General features: G+C 39.0%; 1 protein-coding gene and 1 pseudogene across 2 annotated transcripts; both read right to left on the bottom strand.

Annotated features, from left to right (window-relative positions):
- Nucleotides 1–1,392: 1,392 nt before the first annotated feature.
- On the bottom strand, nucleotides 1,393–7,397 carry TMEM17 (transmembrane protein 17). 2 transcript variants are annotated; one of them, XM_058429068.1, is made up of 5 exons: nucleotides 7,204–7,349; nucleotides 4,537–4,710; nucleotides 3,862–3,965; nucleotides 3,612–3,725; nucleotides 1,393–2,664 (listed from the first exon to the last, which is right to left on the bottom strand). In XM_058429068.1, the coding sequence occupies exons 3-5, from the start codon at nucleotides 3,955–3,957 to the stop codon at nucleotides 2,386–2,388; spliced, it is 489 nt and encodes a 162-aa protein (XP_058285051.1). In that variant the 5' UTR covers nucleotides 3,958–3,965; nucleotides 4,537–4,710; nucleotides 7,204–7,349; the 3' UTR covers nucleotides 1,393–2,385. The 2 variants fall into 2 exon arrangements, with proteins under 2 accessions (XP_058285051.1, XP_032033753.1); XM_032177862.2 differs by lacking the exon at nucleotides 4,537–4,710 and having other exon boundaries at nucleotides 7,204–7,397.
- A 1,310-nt stretch (nucleotides 7,398–8,707) lies between these two features.
- LOC116483641 (large ribosomal subunit protein eL37-like) lies at nucleotides 8,708–9,013 on the bottom strand (annotated as a pseudogene).
- Between the last annotated feature and the right edge of the window lie 18,612 nt (nucleotides 9,014–27,625).

Raw genomic sequence — 27,625 nt, 5'->3', positions numbered from 1 at the left:
TCAGAATAGTGTTGTAAATCCTTAGAAGGATATAATATAAATTAAGGATGGATAAATATATTCAAATAAAATTAAAGACTGCCTAACCCCCAAATGTGCTGACATGTAAATATCTTCTCTACCTTGATTTTCATATACTTATATAGGGAACCAGGTATACTCCAATAGAAAATATTGGTTCAGCCTAACACAAAAAATCATGGTTTTATTGTTCAGATGAAAAACAAACAAATGACTTGGTCATAGTCTCAATTTACTATCTTTTTTTCCCCACTGTTACTATATCTGCATTTTAAGCAATACGTTTATTACAGCAAAATTACTTGAAAATTTTGATAAATCAATTTTCTCAAACTTTTTACAGTTTAAACTTTTTTTTATGATTATGACTGACATTTTGTTATTAATCTCTTAATTTTAAAGTTTAAATGTACTAGAAGTTCTGCTATTTAAAATAAAACTCTGGAAACAATCTTGAAATAGAAGTCTCCATCATCCCCTAATTTATCTGCTTTGTAGATTTAATTTAATTTTATATTTTCTTATAGAATCACCTACCTAGTCCTATCTGGGAAACAAATGCAAACAAATATGTTTTAGACAACTATTCAAACAGAATTCTATCTTAAATTCCAAATTATTAAGAGTATAACTAGTGACTACTTTGGCATGAGAAAGATTAATCAGCCACTGCATGGAGGGAGAAATATTTGGCTGAACTTTATATATAATCATAAAGAGCAGAAATAATAAAATTAGCATAATTTGGTCAGGAAGAATCAAGAATGAGTGGGAAGTAAAGACATTTTTTGAAGTTCAGCCAAACAAGAATGAATAAGGCAAAACCTGGGAATCCTAAGATAAGCATGAATTGTAGAAAAAGAAAATTGAAAAGAGCAGTTTTTAATGCAGCTACAACTGTCCCTCAGTAAAATACATTATGAAGGCCCATTTCCCTATAGAAAAAAAGAAAACTTGTAATGAACATATCATATCCTTTAAGACAATCCAACAGTCACTTAAATATAATGTTCAGATACACCCAAGCAACTTTGTTCTTAACCAAATCTCCTAAAATAGATTTCTCCCATTAGCAAGGGAGCATGCTCCTTTAGGATCATGAGTATAGTCCCTTTGGCCATCTTCGCTCTCATATGTATTAAGAGGTGCTCTGGTTTCCAAATCAAGCCTCATGTGAATTTAATGGGTATGAAGCAGTTCTTTGGTGAACAATAACCTAGTAGATGAGATCACAAGTGCTAATTTAAAATGCCTACTACAGTGCCCACTACATAGAAAGCTCTCTAGGATTTGTTTTCCTTCCTTCCCTTGCAACTCTGAAATAAAAACCACAAATCTATAGCCCAAAAGAATTGCACAAGACAAGGATGATTTGTTGCTAATACCTTAAATATTTAATAATTTATTGTAAAAGCATTTTGTACACCACCATTACAAATACTGAATATGGTTTTAAGAAAGTTATAATTTTATAACAAAAATATTTCCTAAATACCAAGGCAATCCACCTGTTTTCTTCTTCATCTCAGTATAACAGCTAATATTAGGGTTAGAATTTAACCCTAGCAGACATGAAAATTTGGTCTCTTGGTTTATTTTTTATTTATTTATTTTTTTGAGATAAGTCTCGCTCTGTCACCCAGGACAGAGTGCAGTGGCTTGATCTCGGCTCACTGCAAACTCTGCCTCCTGGGTTCACACCATTCTCCTGCCTCAGCCTCCCAAGCAGCTGGGACTACAGGCGCCTGCAACCACGCCCAGCTAATTTTTTTTTTGTATTTTTAGTAGAGGCTGGGTTTCACCATGTTAGCCAGGATGGTCTCGATCTTCTGACCTCGTGATCTGCCCACCTCGGCCTCCCAAAGTGCTGGGATTACAGGCGTGAGCCACCGTGTCCGGCCGGTCTCTTGGTTTATAAATATAGTCAAATACATAGGAACACTGACTGGCATTTCCATGTCAAGAAACATGGAATCATATGTACAGACAAGACATGGATGACCAACAAGTTTTAAAGAAATGTATACATCTCTAGTTACAGATTCTAACCAGAAATACTACAGGAGAGCTGGCAAATGACAACCACCAATACATAGATTTCTAGACTCCTGAAAAAGACAACAACATAAAAAAAAATTGAGAAATTTGACATCAGGTGGACAACATCTAGGTTTTAGGGTTAATATACTGTTTCATATACTGTACAAAGTTTCATCATTGCCCCCAACCTTGGAATTGCAGAGTGAGAGCATATACAATTCAAAACACTTGCTTTGTCCCTTTTCTCATATTAGAGCTCTGATATTTTCCTAACTCTTACAGTCTCTAGAATGATCTGTCAGATTTTCACTCAACAACACTGGATCAGATCTCTTCTATACATGACCTCATCCTTCTCATGTCTCCTCTGTTTGCAGAGAGCCGGTCAAAGTCTTGGAGGTGGAAACGAACTGCCAACTGATTAACCATTTTCCTTAAGGTAAGAAATGCTGCAACAACTTGGAAAGCAAGGAAGAGAGTGAAGATGATATGTACCGCTTTTTCCAAGGGCAGAATTATTAGGCCTTCATTAAAGAACAAGAAAAGAATTAAAGGTAACTGCAATAGAAGGGTCAAAAGCCAAAAGCCAGCCAACTCAGGAACCTGCAATGACACATATCAAGAGTAATAAAAATCAGTAAAATATAGTTTCCGTTTATACAGATAAACAAGTACTTATCACTACTGTGAACCTACATTATGGGCTCTGTGAGTGATTCCGAAGGAGGATAACATGGTCCTTGTCCTCAGAGAACTTACAGTCTAGATGAGAAAACTAATTTATGTAAAACAATCCTAGAATACTACACTTTAGTGAACAATTAAGTGCAATATTTAGAAGTACAGACTAAATGCTATAAGAATAAGAGAGTGATTAGGGTAGGTGAAAGAAAGACCTCAGGGATGTAGGCTTTTTAAGTTGTGGAGAAGGAGGAAGAGGCAAAAAGGTAAGTAAGCAAACACGTGAAATTAGCATGACTGGGAATCAGCACATCAGCCTGGAATGGATGGCTGAGTGAGAAAACAGCAAAACCTACAGTAAGACAGGCTGGGTGGGGCCTTATTATGAAGGGCCTAGAAAACCACAGGAATCTTTAGGCATTACCCCTATACTCTGGTAACCATAAATGCTTAGGCAGCATGATGATGCAGAAAACATGGGCCTGGCATAGGAAGTGAATTCATAATTTTCCCCCATTTTCTTATTCAGGATCCAAATACACATGTTTAAGTAACCATGTACTTTCAAGACTGATGAGAAGAGGGAAAATATCAATTTTAAGTGTTTACTACATTCATATACTTTACATAAATCATTTCACTTAATCACAACAAACCTGTGAAGTAAATATTATTTTCCTCATTTTATATATGAGGAAACCAGGGCTCAAGAGATTAAGCAAACAGACCACAGTGACAGAAGTGGTAAAGCTGGAGTAGGCTTTAAATTCAGGCCTGTGCTCTTTCTGCCACACCTCACTGCCTTTTACTTGTTATGAAAACTGATTTCATTTATATCTATCACTGAGAGAAAGGAAAAAAGAGCTTACCTTCTCCTGTAGGTTACCCATGTAGCCCAGATACAACCGGATGGCTTCAATTAAGGTTATTAGGATGATAACAGTGATCACAATGAATTTGTAGTAGTCAGGCAAGATTGAATACTAAAAGAAAAGCCAAAACGTGTTTGTAAAATCTCACGTATAGTAACATTAAGATAGAAAAAAATTATTAAGAACTTTAATTTTATTGACACTCTGACAACGTCAGGGCAGCAAAAGTATTAAAGCTTAGACTTACCTTCATGTGAAGCATCATAATGCTGCTCACCCACCACAGTGGGAAATAGTAGGTATTAAAATAAAGTGACATCTGCAATGCCAAACTGGAGACCATTTCATTTTCTACAGAAGGAATAGAAAAGGAACAAATTATGAATCTTGGGTCTATGCCCTATCTATATATCCTATTCCCTAGAATTAATAACTATAATATTGGCTCAGTAAAACACCAAATTTTAAGCCTATTTATAATCATTGACAGTAAAAGGAATATTCATCCTAATACCATTTAGCTCAAATACTGGCTATTTGGGGGTACATTTCATATTTTTCAATTATTTTACCATTTTGCCATTACAGTCTTCTGACTTTTTTGCATATACTACTGGTATAGATTTAATGTAGAATATCAATATAAATCCTATTCCACAGATAATTATCATTGCCTCCTTTGTAGAATTCTATGTAAATAGCATATAAAATTAATGCATAAAATAAATAAAAATCTCTCACATATAAACTAATCTCATACAAAAACGGATTACCAAGATTATAATTAGACACATCTCTCTTTTCAGCATACCCTAATCTTAACCATTCTTTAAAGTCCAATTCAGTGTCGTCTTTTCCATCAATACTTCCTTCATCAGTTCCCCCACCCCAGCAGATATACCTTTCCCCTTTAGGTACTTACCACTCTAAACTGTCAATAAGAAGTGCTAGCAAAGAACCACACTCCCCTACCCGAAAAACAGTCTGGTGTACTGAACAGATCATGGGCTTCAGAGTTCAAGCAAATCCGAGCTCCCCAAACCTCTGTGACCCTGGATGTCAGACCTGATATAAATTATTTAAGCCCTTTGAGCATCTGTAAAATAGTGAAATTAAAACTTCCTCACAGGCTGCTTATGAGAATTAGAGCCAATATGAATTATTTCATCCTAGCACTGTGCCTGGCACACTTAGTAGGCACTCAACAAATATTAGTCCTCTTTCCTTCTTCTCTTCTACTTATCTGCAGGCTGATTGCAAGCAAGCACACACCATGTCCTACCCTAATTTGAGACCCTCATAGAATCTAGCATCTTGCTTTACACGCAGTGAATATCAAATACACGTAAGAATGAATTAATGAAAGCATACTGTCATAAGGACATTACTAGTATACCCATTTGTGATACATGAATTCCATTTACCTAAGGTTGATTCCATAACACTTTTTGCTTTTATGTAAGAGAGCAGGGTCCTAAATTAAGAATTTGATTTTTAAAATTGAGCCCTACAAAATACATCCGAAATTTGACTAAATTCTTAAGAGCAGACACATGTATTGAAATCAGTTGCTCTACACGTAAGATTTTAAAGGCTCTAAAATAAATGTCTTAAAAACATTATTTTCTCCTTTTCTCCACAGCTGAGTGTTTTTATCTGTCACTTAATAATTTTAAAATATTAAGAAATAGTCATGGTCTCTCACAGCAAAATAGTTTCTTTTAGCTCCAAGAATATGCCTGATTATTATGATCTACTTTTGCTTGCAACTGTTTATTAAATTACCACTGATAAAGGAATGAATTCTTAAAATCTGTTAAATCTGAAGACAACTCACCAGCCTAGGATCTTTTCGATAGCAACAGTACAAAGCTGTGGACATGGTAATGACATAAACTTGTTATTACAGTACAAATAAACCTACTTCCAATCCACAAAGAAGAAAATTTGGGAAAGAATAATAAATTGGGCAAGCTGAACATTTCAGTACCTTTGAGAAGAAACTGTAGTCAAATTTTGCAAAGAATGGTTTTTATTTTAGAAGTATTGTGTGTTAACATCTTAAAGGTTATGCTATGTCCATATTTCAGCAGATCAAACTTATAATCATGGAAATGAAAATCAAGTTAATATGTAAATGAATCTTAAAAGCATAAGATATAAACTTACTAAATTTTGCAAAAGTTCAAGTTGAGTTCTGTAAATGGAATTTAAATGAAAACATACAATATAAATCAGGGATAGGTAAACAACTGGTCAGCTGCCTGTTTTTGTACAGTCAATGAGCTAAAAATGTTTTTTCACGTTTAAATGGTTAAAAAAGTAATTTTTTCACACGTGAAATCCATATGAAATACAAATTTCAGTGTCCATAAAGTTTTATTGGAACACAGCCATGCCTATTCAATAACTATTGTCAATGGCTGCCGTGACCATATGGCCTACAAAGTCTAAAATATTTACTATCTGGCCCTTTTCAGAAAACGTCTTTTTACCTTATATTATCAGACGTCTGTTAGTGCTCATTAAGCCTCATCCTTGGAACCAGAAATGTGAAAACCTAATTTTTTCACATTTTTCTCTGTACATCCTAAATCATAAAGGCCTACATTTGGGGAATAGGCAAGTGATCAAGGTGACAAAATGCAGCTTTGGGAACTGCCTTTACTTTTCTCTGTCCCTTTTAAAAATTCTCTAAAACCAAGCAGAGGAAAAGATTGATATTTCCCAGCAGAGCTGAATGATGAAAACCACATGGGTTTGGTTGACAGTGTGTTGTCTACCATCATGATGTAGGAAGAGGAAACTGTTCTGGAGGAAACTGCGTTATCACTTGTCATCAAGTTAAAGGACGCAGAAGCATCATGTTATTTTGCTACCTTATGATAAGAGTTACGTATAGGGGAGGAGGAGGAGAAGGCAGGGAAGGGGTGAGTTTTGTTGAACGCCCAGCTAGTATGGCACATGCCAGTGGGAGTGGATGGTGGTTGGAAAGGACTCATTAACTTTTTTTTTTTTAAATCTTTTCTACGAGAAAATGGCCTTGCTTAGGAACATACTTGTTCTGCCAGGAAAAGGGAAAAGGCAAATTTGTTCCCTGGGGTGGGGGTAGAGGTGGGGACGGGGGAGGTGGGATTGCTTGGGCTGCTCCTCGCTATCCTGGACAGAAAAGCCGGGGCGAGCGCCGCAGAGGAAAAGCAACTTGGGCCTTCGCTCGCGCGGCGCGCGGGGGACCAGCCTGTGCAGCAAGGGCGGCTTTTATCTTTTTATTTTTGGGGTTTCTCCGGGGCAATGATGGGCCTTGCGGGGCACAGAGGTCGGCCCCACCTCAGCTGCCGCGCTTGCAAGGAGCTGGCCAGGCGGCAGCATGCGCAGACCAGGCCGGGCCCGGGGCCGAAGGCCGCCAGCGCCTCAGCTCCCTGCCCGGCCCGGCCCGGCCTGGCCCCTCCTCCAAGGCGCTCTCCCGCACTGCGGGGAACTGGCTGAAAGCGACATCGCCATTTTAGGTACGGGCAAATTCTGGACGCTCCAAAACCCACGCCAAGCCCTCGGCAGACCACAACCCCTGCGCCGGGCCTTGGTCACTCACCCGGACCCTCATTGGACTCTGGACCGGTCCAATTGGAATCACTGAACATGGCCCGGCTGAAGTTTCCCAGCCGCTGGCGCACCGGAGCCGGCAGCTCCATGCCTGGGCCTCAGTATCCCTCGCCCCCTCAGACACAGGCTGGTCTGCGGGCGCTCCGAGGCTCCGTGGTTCCCACGGCAACCGGGCGGCGCCAGGCCGGCGGGACCCGGAAGCGCGCGGGGCTGCCCGGCTGGGCGGGGTCTCGTCCGGAGCCCGCGCAACCTGGAAGGGACCGGGGCGCTCAGAGCGCGTTCCAGGCCCAGGGAGCCGCGCGCCTCGGCCGTGTCTAAAACAGCAGCTCCCTTAGTTCTGCTTTGAGCTCGACCATCCTAAAAACAAACCTAGACTAAGAAATTAGCTGGGGTTGGACTGCGATACAAGGGGCCCTCACATCTTGCCAGTGGAACTAAATCGGTACAACCTTTCTGGAGGGAAATAGGGAACCAATGCAGAGCTTAAAGAATGTCTAGAGGTGTAGGGGTGTGTGTGTGTGAGAGATACTGTGACTGATTATTTTTTAATAAAACACAGTAATGGGCAACTGATTAAATGTACTGGAGCACATACATTCAATGGAGTGTTTCAGCTGCTTATAAAATGCTTGCAAATAATATTGAATGATATACTTTAATTTTGTGTGAAAATAAAGCAGAAATAAAACTAAATGAGAATGAACCTAATTTAGCAAAATTCATGTGTATGAGTGTAGGGGAGGAGAGAGCGTGTGCACACTGGCTTGAAAAAAAAAAAAGAACTAGAAAAAAATCCAAAATGTTAACAGTCGTTATCACTGGATAGTGGGATTGTAGGTGATTCAAAAATTTTTAAACATGTCTATTTTCTAGCTTTCTCTCAAATAAGATATATTACTTAAAAAAAACAGTGTAATATACATACAGAAAAATTCTATACCTTTTGTAAGTAATAAAGATATATTACTTAAAAAATAAGTGTAATATACATACATAGACTGAAATCTGCGTGTGTAATCAGCAACCTTTTCAAGAAACGTTATAATATTCCCAGAAACTCCCCCTTCCTATTTCCTTTCAGTCACTAAACCCCCTCCTCACTCATAACTGACCTTTCCTGAATTCTAACAGCAAAGGAGAGTTTTGCCTTTTTTTTTTTTTAAATCAGAACATTTATTGTGTGACTAATCTAATTTTTTTTTTTTTTTTTTTTTTTTTAGACAGAATCTTGCTCTATCGCCCAGGCTGGAGTGCAATGGCACAATCTCGGCTCACTGCAACCTCCGCCTCCCGGGTTCAAGCGATTCTCCTGCCTCAGCCTACCGAGTAGCTGGGATTACAGGCGCCCGCCACCACACTCGGCTAATTACTGTATTTTTAGTAGAGACAGGGTTTCGCCATGTTGGCCAGGCTGATCTCGAACTCCTGACCTCAAGTGAGTCACCCTCCTCGGCCTCCCAAAGTGCTGGGATTACAGGTGTGAGCCACCGTACCTGGCCTGAAATTCTTAAGATGAACTGGATGCTGCAACAGCTGTCCTCTTGGGTTTAGGTGGCGTTCCTTCACAAAATCCATGCCTTAACCTGCTGTACACAATTTGTAAGTGCCTCATTCGACCAGTCCCACTGGTATATTGCTTTTTAGCCTCTGCACTCCAATTATACTTTATCTTGGCTTGGGAGGGTAGCCGCGTTTGCCACAGGCGGACTTTTGAAGGAGGTAGATCTTAGAGTCACAGAGCAGCACTAGCTGTGCATCTTATTGCACCACTTTCTAGGTGATGACACTCCCTTTGTCATCTTGCTTCTCAGTTTTGCATATTTATATAAAAGCAATCATACTGTAAGTACTTTTTAAAAAAACTGGCTTTGTCTTCAACATTACTTTCATGAAATTCCTTCATATCATTGAGTGTAGATTCTTTTGCCTTGCTCTTTGTGATCATACCACAATAAGCTTACTCATTCTACTGTTGATGAGTGTCTGTATTTTCTAGTTTGGAGCTGTTATGAATAGTGCTGCTTTGGTGAACATATGCATGCATTTTTGTTGAGTGTATATGGAGAGTGGAATTGCCATGTCATAGGATACAAAAGACCCAGCTTTAGTAGAGGCTGCCAACAGTTTTCCAAAATGATCGAACCAATTCCTGCTTCCTCCAGCAATGTGTGAATGTTTCCATTATTCCATATACTTCACCAACGCTTGTTATTTCTTATCCTTTCCTTTTAGCCCTTCTGATGGGTGTGTGGTAAAAGTATTATTTTTACAATCAAAAGGAAAATTACACATTTATATAAATGCAAGAAGAAGATATGGGTGGAAATAAGTTCATGACTAGAATTTCAAAATAATTACACAAACGTTTATTGCATTCCTACTGCTTTTTTGGGTATTGTGCTAGGCTAATTAGGGATATGGTCCCTCCTCATCAAGAAGCACAGCTCAGTGAAAGAGTGAGAGACATGGAAACAAGTAAGTGCAAACGCTGTTATTATAAGTGCTCTATTAAAGGACCACTGATGAAGAAGCAGTTAATTCGGGTTGAGGATGTGAGGGAAAAGCTGGTTGACTTCTGCTCATTTCAAGATGGAGCTCAGACCTGAGAATCTCCAAAAAGGCTTCTAGGACCTTCCTGAAATAGCTTAGGTGCTCTCTTCAGTGTTTCCCAAAGCATCTTCCTCTTGTTTCTTTGGTCACGGTGCTGGTCATTCTATACTAAAATTGTCTGTTTATGTGTCTGTGTCTCTTGCTAGTCCTTAAGCTCTTAGAGGTCAAGAATGGACTTTCATCTTTATATCCCCAACACTAGCACAGTGTGGTACCTGGCCAAGAGTAGGAGCTGGATGACTGTTGAGTGAGTAAAAGGAAGAAAAAGCCTAATGACCACTCTCTTGTCTTCCCTTTTTAGTTCAAGGACTTAGCCAGCCCTTTAAAAGGTTCACTTTGTAAAATGGTGAATTGGTGTATTAAAACATAGTGAATTATAACAATTTAAAAACTTTAGCAACAGAGAATCACTTTTCATCTATCAAATGAACCAAGATTTTTAATAAAGGGAACAGTGAAGCAGGAGGCCTCAGGCTCAGCTGTTGAATTATAATTTGGCCAACCGCATTGAGACAAGCAATAGGCAATATATAGAAATAGCCTTTAAAACGTTCCTGCCTCCTTTAACACAATAATTTAAATCTTAAGACCCTGTTTGAGGAAAATAATCATAGAAACAAAGTTTTTTACACCAAATGCTTCTCCAACATTATTGACAATTGTTTAGAAAAGAGAGAGGGGAGTGGGCATTTGAAGTGCCCAGCCACAGGGCCTCGTTAAGCAGATTACGATATTTTTGGCAAGGTGTTGGGCTGCAGTAGAAAGAATGTCCTTGGAAGCTGAGAGGGCAAGGTTCAAATACCCTAAAATTCTCGATGTACCACTTAAGAGCTGTGTGACTGATTTCAGGTACTTCTTTTGTAAAGTAAAAATAATGATATCTTACTGTTGTGGTTGATGTGAATATTATATCATTAAGGCTCTCTATACATGATAGCTACCACTTACACATCAATTAAAATGAAGTTTATGAAGAAGCAACACCTAGAGTGGAGTCAAATAATGCTGGTATTTAATTTTGTGAATTCAACTGGACCTGCTAGGTAATACCTCTATTGCTTTCCTAATAAAGACAGTGGAAGCAGTTAAGCATTAAAGCAGTCCATTATGTTAACCAAAAACCTATGTAAATTCTTATGAAAAACCTGAGTGAATTATTTTAAAGATATTTTCCCCTGGCATTGAGAAAAGATGTAAGATACCTTCTTCAGATTGTAGTTATTTTATCAAAATCCTGGAGGAAAAAAGATTGATAGAATTATGGGTATTTTTCCTTCTAATTTTATTTTTCAAATTTCCTATATGAGCATACATTTTCTAGTTAGAAAAAAATCTTGTTAAAAATAAATTGAGAGGAAGAGGCAATGATGATGCAAAAACATTAGAGAAGATAATTTGAGAGGAAAAAAAATGTGGTCTGGAATGAGTCCTGCCATTATTGATGTATCATAAATGGTCCAAGGGGCTCAGAAAAACTTTCCAATGTTATCTTATTAGTTGATGCTCCCAATATTTATAGGCAATTACATTAGAAATACTAAAGGAGATCCTTCAGTGTTTCACTAATGTGATTGCCTGTACAGGAGGGGATCCACATTCATGAAAAATGAAGAATCATATGATTTGGGTTTCCCATCGTCTAGACCTACTACTTACTTAGGATCTAAAGAAAGAAGTATGGGCCAGGCACGGTGGCTCACACCTGTAATCCCAACACTTTGGGAGGCCAAGGCGGGCTGATCACAAGGTCAGGAGTTCGAAACCAACCTGCCCAATATGGTGAAACCCCATGTATACTAAAAATACAAAAATTAGCTGGGTATGGTGGCGGGCCCCCGTAGTCCCAGCTACTTGGGAGGCTGAGGCAGGAGAATTGCTTGAACCTGGGAGGCAGAGGTTGCAGTGAGCTGAGATCATGCCATTGTACTCCAGCCTGGGTGACAGAGTGAGACTCCATCTCAAGAAAAAAAAAAGTATGGAATCTCTGTACTTAAAATCATGAGAATCATTTTAGGTTAATGAATAGTCCCATAAAGTTTAAACTGCTTAGTTCTTATACCAGTATTGATGTTCAGAGTAATAGCTGTTTCTATAATAGTTGTTTAATGTATTTCTTGGGGTTTAATTACATTTATTGTTTGCTTATTTGTTTTCACAAACATTTTGAGACTGATGCAATGATTAGCTTCCCTTTGATAAGGGACCATGTTGTCTGGTAATAATGTATTATCTTATATGACAAGAAACTGATTTGGGGAGTTATTTATTTATTGAGATAGGGTCTGACTCTGTTGCTCAGGCTGGAGTATAGTGGTGCAATCATAGCTCACTGTAGCCTCAATCTCTTGGGCTCAAGTGATCCATCCACTTCAGTCTCTCTAATAGCTGGGACTACCGGGGTATACCACTGCACCCAGCTAATTTTTTTTTATTTTGTAGTGACAAGGTCTGCCTATGTTGCCTAGGCTGGTCTCCAACTCCTGGGCTCAAATGATCCCCCCACCTTGGCCTCCCAAAGTGCCAGGATTACAGGCATGAGCCACCACACCTGACCTGAGTTATTTAAATTACTCCTTGGCATAAAAAAATTATTTCCACTTGATACTAATAAAGAGTTTAGAAATATTTTTAAGTAAATATGTCATTCAGTTTATTGCTTTAAAATGAACTGAGAGACATTTCTCAGAGTCTAGATAAATTTAAAAGATTATATATTTGGGTATAATATATAATTATGATGATTATATGATTCCACATCGGCATCCACATTAAAAAAATCTTACTCTAAATTACCTGAAATGTAATCTTATAATCCTCAAATTGTTAATGGATAATCAAATATTTTTTGATACAAGTCCCTGGTACAATATATTCTATTCACAGCACTTCTCAAAGGTTTATAAGAAAGAATCAGGCTATGAATTATACAGAAAGCAAAATCTCATGAAAGGAATTTTTATACTATATTAAGTGATATCTCAAGGCTGACTTTAATATTTTGTCTTCAAAGACATCTCCATTGAGAATTTTTATTAGAAAATTCTTTCCCCTTTAAAATACTGTTTATATAATAGTTTTTTGGTTTGGTGGCATTTGTGTTGGTCTACCACATTGCTCACCTGCTATATCAAGCAGCTGCTCCATGCGTCAACCATGTGGGAGATGGGAATGTCAAGCCGAGGGAAGAAAATCAGTAAAGCGAAAACCTGCTTAAGGAAACCTCAGATCTGGCAAGTGAATTATGATACTGATTAGAAGCAGGTGGTCATTTTACTGAATAAGTAACATGTTCCATTTTTAGTAGTGATGTCTTACTGAACTAAAAATATTTAATATATTACACTGTGTAAAGTATAAATTATGTTCCCCTTTCTGGAAGAAAATTGACCTGTTATTGACTGTAATAAAATATTGCTTTCCCCACAGTAAATATTGATACATTGTTCACTGTTCTCTCTGGCTTATTTTAAATTGTGGTTCTGTGCTTCTAACAAATAGTATGCTTTGTTTTCAACAGTATACTGTGCATTGCTTGGCTATGTTCAATTTTGATCCTCAATCACATCAAGATTGTAAGAGTAGAAATGTTATAAATAGACAAATTAGTACTAAAATGAAAGGTGTACACATAGGTAAAGAGTTCAAATACATTTGAATTATTTATTATACTTAGGTAGCTGAATAATAAAATTCTCCAAATTTTCTTGAAGGTGTTTGCTTTGCAAAATAGAAAATCATTGCCATTATTCTTGTATCCCATTTCCTTTCCCACTGTATTTTTGGTTACTGCAGAATTGTTCTTATTATTTTTTTCCAACATGGTGTGAAGATTGATAGAAGTTCAAGCTGATCGGAGACAAGTGTAATAAGATGTCAACAGGGATGTTCTCTGATCCCTGACTAAGGTTCAAAGCTGTGCACAGAAGGGGGTAAGTTCACATATTCTAAGTTGAGAGACCACCTATAGTTAGGCCAGCCTACTAAGAAATGTTGATACAGGGAAACAGTCCTACCACAAACGTTTCCCAAACTACCCCATTCGTACTCATGGAAGTATAAGGAAAGGGTGGGTAGAGAGGAGGTTAGCCTTTTGTGAAGTACAATGTTCATAAGGATAATCTCTTCCCTTCCTTCACCCCATTCTCACTGTAAGGGAGAAGATGGAAGCACTTCTTCCCCTCAAAGTCTAGCAAGGAGCCCTCAGGAAAATTACCTATAACGCTTAGAAATGCCTAAGCATCCCCCCTCTACAAGGTAGGAGATTGGTGATCATCTCATCTCTGACCTCTTCTGGACCAGCTGACTGCTCTGTGCTTGCAGAGCAAGGAGGGGACATAGAGAGATGGCCTAGCTAAGAGAGGAGGCACCACAAAGCCCATATTCCTATCTCCAAGAGAGGCTGCTAGCTGGACCCCTCACAGGAGAGGTCAAGTAGGTGCAAGGTATATATCTCAAGGAACTGGACAGTGGGGAGGACCCCCAATGACCTTTGCCAATGAGGGAGCCAGTACTTGGATTCTCTCCAATATAGAAGACATTGAAAGTCTGACAGGACTAACTAAAGAAGCAGCAACATCCTACAGAGAAGAAATTGCAACCTTTCTAGGAAGCCATATGAAATTATCTACTTCCCTATTCTTTTTTTTTTTTATGATACTTTAGGTTTTAGGGTACATGTGCACAATGTGCAGGTTTGTTACATATGTATCCATGTGCCATGTTGTTTTGTGGCACCCATTAACTCGTCATTTAGCATTAGGTATATCTCCTAATGCTGTCCCTCCCCCTCCCCCCACCCTACAACAGTCCCCGGAGTGTGATGTTCCCCTTCCTGTGTCCATGAGTTCTCATTGTTCAATTCCCACCTATGAGTGAGAACATGCGGTGTTTGGTTTTTTGTCCTTGCGATAGTTTACTAAGACTGATGTTTTCCAGTTTCATCCATGTCCCTACAAAGGATATGAACTCATCATTTTTTATGGCTGCATAGTATTCCATGGTGTATATGTGCCACATTTTCTTAATCCAGTCTATCGTTGTTGGACATTTGGGTTGGTTCCAATTCTTTGCTATTGTGAATAGTGCTGCAATAAACATACGTGTGCATGTGTCTTTATAGCAGCATGATTTATAGTCCTTTGGGTATATACCCAGAAATGGGATGGCTGGGTCAAATGATATTTCTAGTTCTAGATCCCTGAGGAATTGCCACACTGACTTCCACAATGGTTGAACTAGTTTACAGTCCCACCAACAGTGTAAAAGTGTTCCTATTTCTTCACATCCTCTCCAGCACCTGTTGTTTCCTGGCTTTTGAATGATGACCATTCTAACTGGTGTGAGATGGTATCTCACTGTGGTTTTGATTTGCATTTCTCTGATGGCCAGTGATGATGAGCATTTTTTCATGTGTCTTTTGGCTGCATAAATGTCTTCTTTTGAGAAGTGTCTGTTCATGTCTTTCGCCCACTTTTTGATGGGGTTGTTTGTTTTTTTCTTGTAAATTTGTTTGAGTTCATTGTAGATTCTGGATATTAGCTCTTTGTCAGATGAGTAGGTTGCAAAAATTTTCTCCCATTCTGTAGGTTGCCTGTTCACTCCGATGGTAGTTTCTTTTGCTGTGCAAAAGCTCTTTAGTTTAATTAGATCCCATTTGTCAATTTTGGCTTTTGTTGCCATTGCTTTTGGTGTTTTAGATATGAAGTCCTTGCCCACGCCTATGTCCTGAATGGTATTGCCTAGGTTTTCTTGTAGGATTTTAATGGTTTTAGGTCTAAAATTTAAGTCTTTAATCCATCTTGAAGTAATTTTTGTATAAGGTGTAAGGAAGGGATCCAGTTTCAGCTTTCTACATATGGCTAGCCAGTTTTCCCAGCACCATTTATTAAATAGGGAATCCTTTCCCCATTTCTTGTTTTTGTCAGGTTTGTCAAAGATCAGATAGTTGTAGATATGCGGCATCATTTCTGAGGACTCTGTTCTGTTCCATTGATCTATGTCTCTGTTGTGGTACCAGTACCATGCTGTTTTGGTTACTGTAGCCTTGTAGTATGGTTTGAAGTCAGGTAGCGTGATGCCTCCAGCTTTGTTCTTTTGGCTTAGGATTGACTTGGCGATGCGGGCTCTTTTTTGGTTCCATATGAACTTTAAAGTAGTTTTTTCCAATTCTGTGAAGAAAGTCATTGGTAGCTTGATGGGGATGGCATTGAATCTATAAATTACCTTGGGCAGTATGGCCATTTTCACGATATTGATTCTTCCCTATTCTTGCCCTAATATCAGAAAGGAAGCAACCGAAAGAGAGGGAAGGACGTAAAGAGCAGAGCACCTGCCACTCCACCTTCACACACACATGCACTCCAAGCCACTAGCAGTGGACGTCTACTTTTGGACAAGTCTGGAGGTAAAGGAGGAAAAGGAAGGGAGGAGAAAACAATTTTAAATCTCATTTGAAGCTTAACTTGAACAAAATGGAGCCTTACATGCTGGAATGAGATGATCCTAATAACTTGAAGAGGTTAATAAATGGAATCAAGCCAGGGTGTGATTAAAAGAGTTGACACCCAGAAAAAAAAAAAAAGGGGGGTGGCATATAGTGGGTGGATTTTTTTTTTTTTTTTTTGAGATGGAGTCTCGCTCTGTCACCCAGGCTGGAGTGCAGTGGCCTGATCTCGGCTCACTGCAAGCTCCGCCTCCCGGGTTCATGCTCTCCTGCCTCAGCCTCCGGAGTAGCTGGGTCTACAGGTGCCTGCCACCACACCCGGCTAATTTGTATTTTCGGTACAGATGGGATTTCAGGGTGTTAGCCAGGATAGTCTCGATCTCCTGACCTCGTGATCCTGCCGCCTCGGCCTCCCAAGAAGCTGGGACTACAGGCGTGAGCCGCCGCACCCGGCCCATGGTGGGTGGATTTTAAGAAAATAAAGCTATTTCATATTTATGCCCCCAATGAATTGAGAATCCTCAAGAAAGTAGTCACATAATCCATCAGAGTTCTGATTTTTAGAGGGGGATGGCATGATCAGTTCTGAATAACAGACAGATGAGATGGATATCAATTCAAGCAAGGAAATAGAATCATTTTATTTTTTAAGAAAACATTTTTTTCTTTTAATTGAAGTAAGACATGCACACAAAAAAGTGCACAGATCAGAACTGTAGAGGTCCATGAATTTGCTCAAGTGAACCCACCTGTGTAACCAGCACCCAGATCAGGAAATAGAACACTACCAACGCTTCCAAACCTCCTGCTTATGTTGCCTCTTAGTCATCAGCCCTCTCACACTCCCAAAGTCATACTATCTTGATTTCTATATCTGTAGATTAATTTTGCCTGATTTTATTTTTCTGTAAATGAAGTCCTACATTATTTGCCTTTCATGTTTGCTTCTTTCACTCAACATTACAGTTGTGAGATTCATCCATGCTGTTATGTGTTGCAGTAGCCTGTTTGTTCCATTGCAGCACAATATTGTTTGAATGTACCATGAATTTTATTTATACAAATGGTAATGGAAAAAAAATTGTATCCAGTTTGGGCTACTGCAGAGTGCTATTGGACTTGGTTGCTTATATTTTACTTACGACTGTCACGGTTACATTCATGAGAGAGATTGACCTGTAATTTTTCTTCCTTGCAATACTCTTGCCAGCTTTGGGCATCAGGGTTGTACTGATCTCATAAAATTGTTGGAAATGATCCCTCTTTTTCTATTCTCTGGAAGAGTTTGTGGTAAGGTTGATGTTTTTCTTTGTAATGTGTCTGGAAGAATTCACCAGAGGAGCCATCGGTGCCTGGAGCTTTCTTTGTGGGAAGGTTATGAATTTAATTTTTGTTTATAGGTATATAGCTCTTCAGATTTTTTTTTTACCTTTTTTCCCCCAATCTTTTAAGTTGTATGTTTCTAAGAATTCATCCATTTCAGCTGGGTGTGGTGGCTCACAACTGTAATCCCAGCACACTGGGAGGCCGAGGTGGGCGGATCACTTGAGGTCAGGAGTATGAGACCAGCCTGGCCAATATGGTGAAACCCCGTTTCTACTAAAATACAAAAATTAGCTGGGTATGGTGGCAGGTGCCTGTAGTCCCAGCTACTCAGGAGGCTGAGGCAGGTGAATTGCTTGAATCCGGGAGGTGGAGGTTGTAGTGAGCCGAGATCGTGCCATTGCACTCCAGCCTGGGTGACAGAGTGAGACCCTGTCTCAAAAAAAAAAAAAAATTATTCATTTCACTGGCATGCAGTTGCTTATAATTTCTTCTTATTGTTATATTCTTAATGCTGATAGGATCTATATTGAGGGCTCCCCTTTCTTTCCTGAAATTGGTTATTTGTACCTTCTCTCTCTTTTTTTTTTTTTCCATTGGTCAGTGTTGGCAGAGGTTTGTCAATTGTATTAGTTTTTTCAAAAAACCAATATTAGGCTTCTTGGTTTTCTCTATTGTATATTTGTTTTCCATTTCATTAATTTCTTTTTTTTAAATTATACTTTAAGTTCTAGGGTACATGTGCACAATATGTAGGTTTGTTACATATGTATACATGTGCCATGTTGGTGTGCTGCACTCATTAACTCATCATTTACATTAGGTATATCTCCTAATGCTATCCCTCCCTGCTCCCCCAACCCCATGACAGGCCCCGGTGTGTGATGTTCCCCACCCTGTGTCCAAGTGTTCTCATTGTTCAATTCCCACCTATGAGTGAGAACATGCGGTGTTTGGTTTTCTGTCCTTGCGACAGTTTGCTGAGAATGATGATTTCCAGCTTCATCCATGTCCCAGAAAGGACATGAACTCATCCTTTTTTATGGCTGCATAGTATTCCATGGTGTATATGTGCCACATTTTCTTAATCCAGTCTACATTGACGGACATTTGGGTTGGTTTCAAGTCTTTGCTATTGTGAATAGTGCCGCAGTAAACATACGTGTGCATGTGTCTTTATAGCAGCATGATTTATAATCCTTTGGGTATATACCCTACCCAGTAATGGGATGGTTGGGTCAAATGGTATTTCTTGTTCTAGATCCTTGAGAAATCGCCACACTGTCTTCCACAATGGTTGAACTAGTTTACAGTCCCAACAACAGTGTAAAAGTGTTCATATTTCTCCACATCCTCTTCAGCACCTTCCTGACTTTTTAATGATGGCCATTCTAACTGGTGTGAGATGGTATCTCATTGTGGTTTTGATTTGCATTTCTGTGATGGCCAGTGATGATGAGCATTTTTTCATGTGTTTTTTGGCTGCATAAATGTCTTCTTTTGAAAAGTGTCTGTTCATATCCTTCACCCACTTTTTGACGGGGTTGTTTGATTTTTTTCTTGTAAATTTGTTTAAGTTCTTTGTAGATTCTGGATATTAGTCCTTTGTCAGATGGGTAGATTGAAAAATTTTCTCCCATTCTGTAGATTGCATTTTCACTCTGATGATAGTTTCTTTTGCTGTGCAGAAGCTCTTTAGTTTAATTAGATCCCATTTGTCAATTTTGGCTTTTGTTGCCATTGCTTTTGGTGTTTTAGATATGAAGTCCTTGCCCATGCCTATGTCCTGAATGGTATGGCTTAGGTTTTCTTCTAGGGTTTTTATGGTTTTAGGTCTAATATTTAAGTCTTTAATCCATCTTGAATTAATTTTTGTATAAGGTGTAAGGAAGGGATCCAGTTTCAGCTTTCTACATATGGCTAGCCAGTTTTCCCAGCACCATTTATTAAATAGGGAATCCTTTCCCCAGTTCTTGTTTTTTTCAGGTTTGTCAAAGATCAGATCGTTGTAGATGTGTGGTATTATTTCTGAGGGCTCTGTTCTGTTCCATTGGTCTATATCTCTGTTTTGGTACCAGTACCATGCTGTTTTGGTTACTGTAGCCTTGTAGTATAGTTTGAAGGCAGGTAGTGTGATGCCTCCATCTTTGTTCTTTTGGCTTAGGGTTGTCTTGGCAATGCGGGCCCTTTTTTGGTTCCATATGAACTTTAAAGTAGTTTTTCCCAATTCTGTGAAGAAAGTCATTGGTAGCTTGATGGGGATGGCATTGAATCTATAAATTACCTTGGGCAATATGGCCATTTTCATGATAGTCATTCTTCCTATCCATGAGCATGGAATGTTCTTCCATTTGTTTGTGTCCTCTTTTATTTCACTGAGCAGTGGTTTGTAGTTCTCCTTGAAGAGGTCCTTCACATCCTTTGTAAGTTGGATTCCTAGGTATTTTATTCTCTTTGAAGCAATTGTGAATGGGAGTTCACTCATGATTTGGCTCTCTGTTTGTCTGTTATTGGTGTATAGGAATGCTTGTGATTTTTGCACATGGATTTTGTATCCTGAGATTTTGCTGAAGTTGCTTATCAGGTTAAGGAGATTTTGGGCTGAGACGATGGGATTTTCTAAATATACAATCATGTCATCTGCAAACAGGGACAATTTGACTTCCTCTTTTCCTAATTGAATACCCTTTATTTCTTTCTCCTGCCTGATTGCCCTAGCCAGAACTTCCAACACTATGTTGAATAGGAGTGGTGAGAGGGCATCCCTGTCTTGTGCCAGTTTTCAAAGGGAATGCTTCCAGTTTTTGCCCATTTAGTATGATATTAGCTGTGGGTTTGTCATAGATAGCTCTTATTATTTTCAGATACGTCCCATCAATACCTAGTTTCTTTAGTGTTTTTAACATGAAGTGCTGTTGAATTTTGTCAAAGGCCTTTTCTGCATCTATTGAGATAAGCATGTAGTTTTTGTCTTTGGTTCTGTTTATATGATGGATTACGTTTATTGATTTGCATATGTTGAACCAGCCTTGCATCCCAGGGATGAAGCCCACTTGATCATGGTGGATTAGCTTTTTGATGTGCTGCTGGATTTGGTTTGCCAGTATTTTAATTGAGAATTTTTGCATCGATGTTCATCAGGGATATTGGTCTAAAATTCTCTTTTTTTGTTGTGTCTCTGCCAGGCTTTGGTATCAGGATGATGCTGGCCTCATAAAATGAGTTAGGGGGGATTCCCTCTTTTTCTGTTGATTAGAATAATTTCAGAAGGAATGGTACCAGCTCCTCTTTGTACCTCTGCTAGAATTTGGCTGTGAATCCGTCTGGTCCTGGACTTTTTTTGGTTGATAGGCTCTTAATTATTGCCTCAATTTCAGAGCCTGTTATTGGTCTATTCAGGGATTCAACTTCTTCCTGGTTTAGTCTTGGGATGGTGTATGTGTCCAGGAATTTATCCATTTCTTTTAGATTTTCTAGTTTATTTGTGTAGAGGTGTTTATAGTATTCTCTGATGGTAGTTTGTATTTCTGTGGGATCAGTAGTGATATCCCCTTTATCATTTTTTATTGCATCTATTTGATTCTTCTCTCTTTTTTTCTTTATTCATCTTGCTAGTGGTCTATCAATTTCATTGATCTTTTCAAAAAACCAGCTCCTGGATTTATTGATTTTTTGAAGGGTTTTTTGTGTCTCTGTCTCCTTCAGTTCTGCTCTATTATTTCTTGCCTTCTGCTAGCTTTTGAATGTGTTTGCTCTTGCTTCTCTAGTTCTTTTAATTGGGATGTTAGGGTGTCAATTTTGGATCTTTCCTGCTTTCTCTTGTGGGCATTCAGTGCTATAAATTTCCCTCTACACACTGCTTTGAATGTGTCCCAGAGATTCTGGTATGTTGTGTCTTTGTTCTCATTGGTTTCAAAGAATATCTTTATTTCTGCCTTCATTTCGTTATGTACCCAGTAGTCATTCAGGAGCAGGTTGTTCAGCTTCCATGTAGTTGAGGAGTTTTGAGTGAGTTTCTTAATCCTGAGTTCTAGTTTGATTGCACTGTGGTCTGAGAGACAGTTTGTTATAATTTCTGTTCTTTTACATTTGCTGAGGAGTGCTTTACTTCCAACTATGTGGTCAGTTTTGGAATAAGTGCAATTGGTCCTGAGAAGGATGTATATTCTGTTGATTTGGGGTGGAGAGTTCTGTAGATGTCTGTTAGGTTCAGTTGGTGCAGAGCTGTGTTCAGGTCCTGGATATCCTTGTTAACTTTCTGTCTTGTTGATCTGTCTAATGTTGACAGTGGGGTGTTGTAGTCTCCCATTATTATTGGGTGGGAGTCTCAGTCTCTTTCTAGGTCTCTAAGGACTTGCTTTATGAATCTGGTTGCTCCTGTATTGGGTGCTTATATATTTAGGATAGTTAGCTCTTCTCGTTGAATTGATCCCTTTACTATTATGTAATGGCCTTCTTTGTCTCTTTTGATCTTTGTTGGTTTAAAGTCTGTTTTATCAGAGACTAGGATTGCAACCCCTGCTTTTTTTTGTTTTCCATTTGCTTGGTAGATCTTCCTCCATCCCTTTATTTTGAGCCTATGTGTGTCTCTGTACGTGAGGTGGGTCTCCTGAATACAGCACACTGGTGAGTCTTGACTGTTTATCTAATTTGCCAGTCCGTGTCTTTTAATTGGAGCATTTAGCCCATTTACATTTAAGGTTAATATTGTTATGTGTGAATTTGATCCTATCATTATGATGTTAGCTGGTTATTTTGCTCGTTAGTTGATGCAGTTTCTTCATAGCACTGATGGTCTTTACAATTTGGCATGTTTTTGCAGTGGCTGGTACCAGTTGTTCCTTTCCATGCTTAGTGCTTCCTTCAGGAGCTCTTGTAAGGCAAGCCTGGTGGTGACAAAATCTCTCAGCATTTGCTTGTCTGTAAAGTATTTTATTTCTCATTCACTTATGAAGCTTAGTTTGGCTGGATATGAGATTCTGGGTTGAAAATTATTTTCTTTAAGGATGTTGAATATTGGCCCCCACTCTCTTCTGGCTTGTAGAGTTTGTGCTGAGAGATCAGCTGTTAGTCTGGTGGGCTTCCCTTTGTGGGTAACCCGACCTTTCTCTCTGGCTGCCCTTTACATTTTTTCCTTCATTTCAACTTTGGTGAATCTGACAATTATGTTTCTTGGAGTTGCTCTTCTCAAGGAGTATCTTTGTGGCGTTCTCTGTATTTCCTGAATTTGAATGTTGGCCTGCCTTTCTAGGTTGGGGAAATTCTCCTGGATAATATCCTGCAGAGTGTTTTCCATCTTGGTTCCATTCTCCCCGTCACTTTCAGGTATACCAATCAGATGTAGATTTGGTCTTTTCACATAGTCCCATATTTCTTGGAGGCTTTGTTTGTTTCTTTTTGTTATTTTTTCTCTAAACTTCTCTTCTCACCGTATTTCATTGATTTGATCTTCAATCACTGATACCCTTTTTTCCACTTGATCAAATTGGCTACTGAAGCTTCTGCATTCGTCACGTAGTTCTTGTGCCATGGTTTTCAGATCCATCAGGTCATTTAAGGTCTTCTCTATGCTGTTTATTCTAGTTAGCCATTCGTCTAATCTTTTTTAAGGTTTTTAGCTTCTTTGTGATGGGTTTGGACATCCTTCTTTAGCTCGGAGAAGTTTGTTTTTACTGATTGTCTGAAGCCTTCTTCTCTCAACTCGTCAAAGTTATTCTCCATCCAGCTTTGTTCCGTTGCTGGTGAGGAGCTGTGTTCCTTTGGAGGAGAAGAGGTGCTCTGATTTTTAGAATTTTCATCTTTTCTGCTCTGGTTTCTCCCCATCTTTGTGGTTTTATCTACCTTAAGTCTGATGATGGTGACGTACAGATGGGGTTTTGGTGTGGATGTCCTTTCTGTTTGTTAGTTTTCCTTCTAACAGTCAGGACCCTCAGCTGCAGGTCTGTTGGAGTTTGCTGGAGGTCCACTCCAGACCCTGTTTGCCTAGGTATCACCAGCGGAGGCTGCAGAACAGCAAATATTGCAGAATGGCAAATGTTGCTGCCTGATCCTTCCCCTGGAAGCTTCATCTCAGAGGGGCACCCAGCTGTATGAGGTGTCAGTAGCCCCTGTATCCCATTTAGGCTACTCGGGGTTCAGGGACCCACTTGAGGAGGCAGTCTGTCCATTCTAAGGTTTCAAACTCCATGCTGGGAGAACCACTACTCTCTTCAAAGCTGTCAGACAGGGATGTTTAAGTCTGCAGAAGTTTCTGCTGCCTTTTATTCAGCTATGCCCTGTCCCAAGAGGTGGAGTCCACAGAGACAGGCAGGCCTCCTTGAGCTGTGGTGGGCTCCACCCAGTTCGAGCTTCCTGGCTGCTTTGTTTACCTACTCAAGCCTCAGCAATGGTGGACACCCCTCCCCTAGCCTCGCTGCCGCCTTCAGTTCAATCTCAGACTGCTGTGCTAGCAGTGAGTGAGGCTCCATGGGCATTGGACCCTCCGAGCCAGGCACAGGATATAATCTCCTGGTGTGCCGTTTGCTAAGACCATTGGAAAAGTGCAGTATTAGGGTGGGAGTGTCCCAATTTTCCAGGTGCCGTCTGTCACAGCTTTGCTTGGCTAGTAAAGGGAATTCCCTGACCCCTTGTGCTTCCCTGGTGGGGCGATGCCCCACCATGCTTCAGCTCACACTCCGTGGGCTGCACCCATTGTCCAACAAGCCCCAGTGAGATGAACCCAGTACCTCAGTTGGAAATGCAGAAATCACCATCTTCTGCATCGCTCACGCTGGGAGCTATAGACTGGAGCTGTTCCTATTTGGCCATCTTGGAACATCTCTCTAATTTCTTTTCTAATCTTTATTATTTCCTTATTCTTGCCTTCTGTGGGTTTAAGTTTCTCTCCCCCCACCTTTGGATATGACTTTTTACATTTTATTTTATTTTATTTTTGAGACAGGGTCTCACTTTGTCACCTGGGCTGGAGTGCAGTTGCTCAATCTCAGCTAACCACAACTTTGATCTCCCAGGTTGAAGTGATCCTCCTGCCTCAGCCCCCCAAGTAGGTGGGGCTACAGGCATGTGCTTCCATGCTTGCCTAATCTTTCTATTTCTTGTAGAGACAGTGTTTCACGGTGTTGGCCAGGCTAATCTCAAACTCCTGAGCTCAAGTGATCTGGCTGTTTTGGCCTCCCAAAGTGCTGGGATTACAGGAGTGAGCCACCGTGCCTGGCTGGATATGACTTTTTAGGTAGATATTATGAATCATTACTTTTTAGATTTTCTTTTTTAAATACATGCATTAAAGATTATAAATTTTCCTTTAAGTTTGGCTTGTTCTTACATTCCATACATTTTAATATGTAGTATTTTCATTATCATTTTGTTTCAAATATGTTTCAATTTCTATTGAGATACCTTCTTTGACCCACAAATTATTTGGAAATGTATTGTTTTTATTTCCAAACACTAGGAAATTTCTAGTTATCTTTTTCGTAATTGATTTCTAACTTAACTCCATTATGGTTGGATAACATACTCTGCATTATTTCAATCCTTTGGTATTTGTTGTAACTTTTTGTTGGCCCAGCATTTGATCAATTTTGATAAATGTCCAGGTACACTTGAAAAGAATGTGTTTTCTTCATTTGTTGGGTGTAATTTCTATGTAAGTTCAATGGGCCACACATGTTATGTTGTTCAAATCTTCTATGGCCTGATTTTTTTTTGTCTACTTGTTGTCAAAGATGTCAGAGATGTGTTAAAATCTTCCATTCTGATTGTTAATTTGTTTATTTCTTTTTTTAGTTTTAGTTCTTTATGATATTTTGAATTTATGTTATTAGGAGCTCAGAAATTTAGAATTGTCATATCTTCCTAGTGAATTGACCGTTTTATAATTATGAAATTCACTGCCTTATCTCTAGAAATACTTTAAAGTGTGCTCTGGTTTTTAGCTTTCTTTTAATAAATATTGATAGTATATATATATTCCCATCTTTTTACCTTCAAATTCTGTGTGCTGTTAAGATGTATATCTTGTAAGTGTCAAATAGCTTTTTTTTCAATTATTCTGAAAAATCTTCGTCTTTTAACTGGATATTTTAGTCCATTTACATTTTTAATAATTATTGCAATTGTGGGGTTTCAGTCTATTATTTTGCTACTAGTTTTCTATTTGTCCTACTTTTTCTGTATTCCCTTTGCTCTCCTTTCTTGGCTCCCCTTTCTTGCTTAGGAATTTTTTTTAATTATCTTGTACCCCATTCTATTGGCTTGTGAATTATACATTATTGTGTTATTCTTTTTGTAGTTATTCTGGAGATAAAATGTCTCCTTGAATCTAATACAGACTAATCTTATACTACTTCCAAGACAATGTAAGGACTCTGCTTGCCCCTCTTTTGCCTTTTAGTGTTAATGTTGTCACATGTTTTAACTCTGCGTGCAGTTGAAACCCCACAATATGTTGTTATTATTATTGTTTTACATAGTTAATATTCATTAGATTTATCCAGATCTTTATATTTTCTGTTGTTCTTTATTCCTTCCTGCACCTCTGTGCTTCTCTCTGGGATTATATCTCTTTGTTTCAGTATCAGTTTACTAACAATAGACCCTCTTGGGTTTGTTTGGGGTTTTATTGTTGTTGTTATTGGTCTGAAATATCTTTATTTTGCTTTCGTTTTTGAAAGCTGTTTTTTTTTTGAAAGCTGTTTCACTGGGTATCAAATCCTAGGAGGACAATTATTTCCTTTCACCTCTTTAAAGGTGACATATGTGAAAAGTCAGTTGTCAGTCTTATTCTTGTTTCTTTGAAGGTAATGTGTCTTTCCCTGTGGCTACTTTGAAAATTTTACTTTGTCTTTGGTTTAAAGTGTTTGACTGTGATATGCCTAAGATGTGAATTTTAATTTTTTTTAAAGGCAAATTTCTTGAGGTACATAGCACTTCTTGTGGCTTCATATATTTTGGAATTTTGGAAAATCTTGGCCATTGTCTATTCAAATATTGCTTCTTCTCCCATTTTCTCTTTTTCTCTCTTCATTTCTGAAACTCCAGTTACATCTAAAAGTAGACTTCTTTACATTTGTATTATGTATGTCTCTTATGGTTTTAAAATGTATTTTTTCTTTTTCTTTTTGAGACAGAGTCTGGCTCTGTTGCCTAGGTTGGAGTGTAGTGGTACAATCTTGGCTCACTGCAACCTCCACTTCCTGGGCTCAAGCCATCCTCCCACCTCAGCCCCCCAAATAGGTGGGACTACAGGCACACAGTACCACACCTGGCTAATTTTTGTTGTTGTTGTTGTTTGTTTGTTTGTTTTGTAGAGATGGTGTTTCACCATGTTGCCCAGGCTCAAATTTCTGGCTGGCCTCAAAAGAGATCTGCCCACCTTGACCTCCCAAAATGTTGGGATTACAGGCATGAGCCACTGTGCCCAGCCTTTAAAATCTGTTTCTTTTTTTCTCCCCATGCTTTGATCCATGAGTATATTTATAAGCAAAATTGGTGATTATTAGGCAGACTGTGTTTACTACGAGCAAATTATATCATTCTAACCTCACTTTCTTCTTTGCTAGAATTACCAGATAATGCCTATCATACCCAGTGTTTCTTTCCAGATGAAAATGCCTCATCCACAGCCCTCTGTTCATGGAAGTAGAGTTGGGATATTCCCTGCACAGTGGTGGCCAGTCAGATTAGCTCTCTCTGTGATTTGGAATAGGACAGCGTAGGAGGGACTGGTGAGTCAGTAACAAAAACAACAAAATAACAAAATAAGATCCTAAAACAGAAGCAGATACTTGAGGAAGGTACCATGTAGGCAATAAAACAGAGATGCAGAGTAGATTTTCTCCAGAACCGCCTTGGCTCCTGGGAGCTATTTAATTCTAGGTATAGTACATGTAATCTTATGAAAAAAGCCCATTTCTTGAGGTGACCTGAATGAACCTCTCTTCCTTGCAATCCGAAGGGACTAATCTATCCAGGAAATGTGAAAAAAAAAATGTGTATCTGGGCTTCAGCAAAGTATTTCCCTAAGACGTGCAAT

The sequence above is a fragment of the Hylobates moloch genome, unplaced genomic scaffold (assembly GCF_009828535.3).
Source record: "Hylobates moloch isolate HMO894 unplaced genomic scaffold, HMol_V3 SCAFFOLD_15, whole genome shotgun sequence".
In the NCBI taxonomy this organism is placed as follows: domain Eukaryota; kingdom Metazoa; phylum Chordata; class Mammalia; order Primates; family Hylobatidae; genus Hylobates; species Hylobates moloch.
The sequence above is the reverse complement of the archived record's forward strand: the minus strand, read 5'-3'. Positions and strand labels throughout refer to the sequence as shown.

Bases quoted from the DNA above. Each gene is read 5' to 3' on its own strand.
- TMEM17 (XM_032177862.2), bottom strand. From the start codon at position 7,303: ATGGAGCTGCCGGCTCCGGTGCGCCAGCGGCTGGGAAACTTCAGCCGG. The intron at 3,966-7,203 runs GTGAGTGACCAA...TTCCTTCTGTAG, and splicing joins AGAGTCCAATGAGGGTCCGG to AAAATGAAATGGTCTCCAGT. The intron at 2,665-3,611 runs GTAAGCTCTTTT...GTGTCATTGCAG, and splicing joins TGGGTAACCTACAGGAGAAG to GTTCCTGAGTTGGCTGGCTT.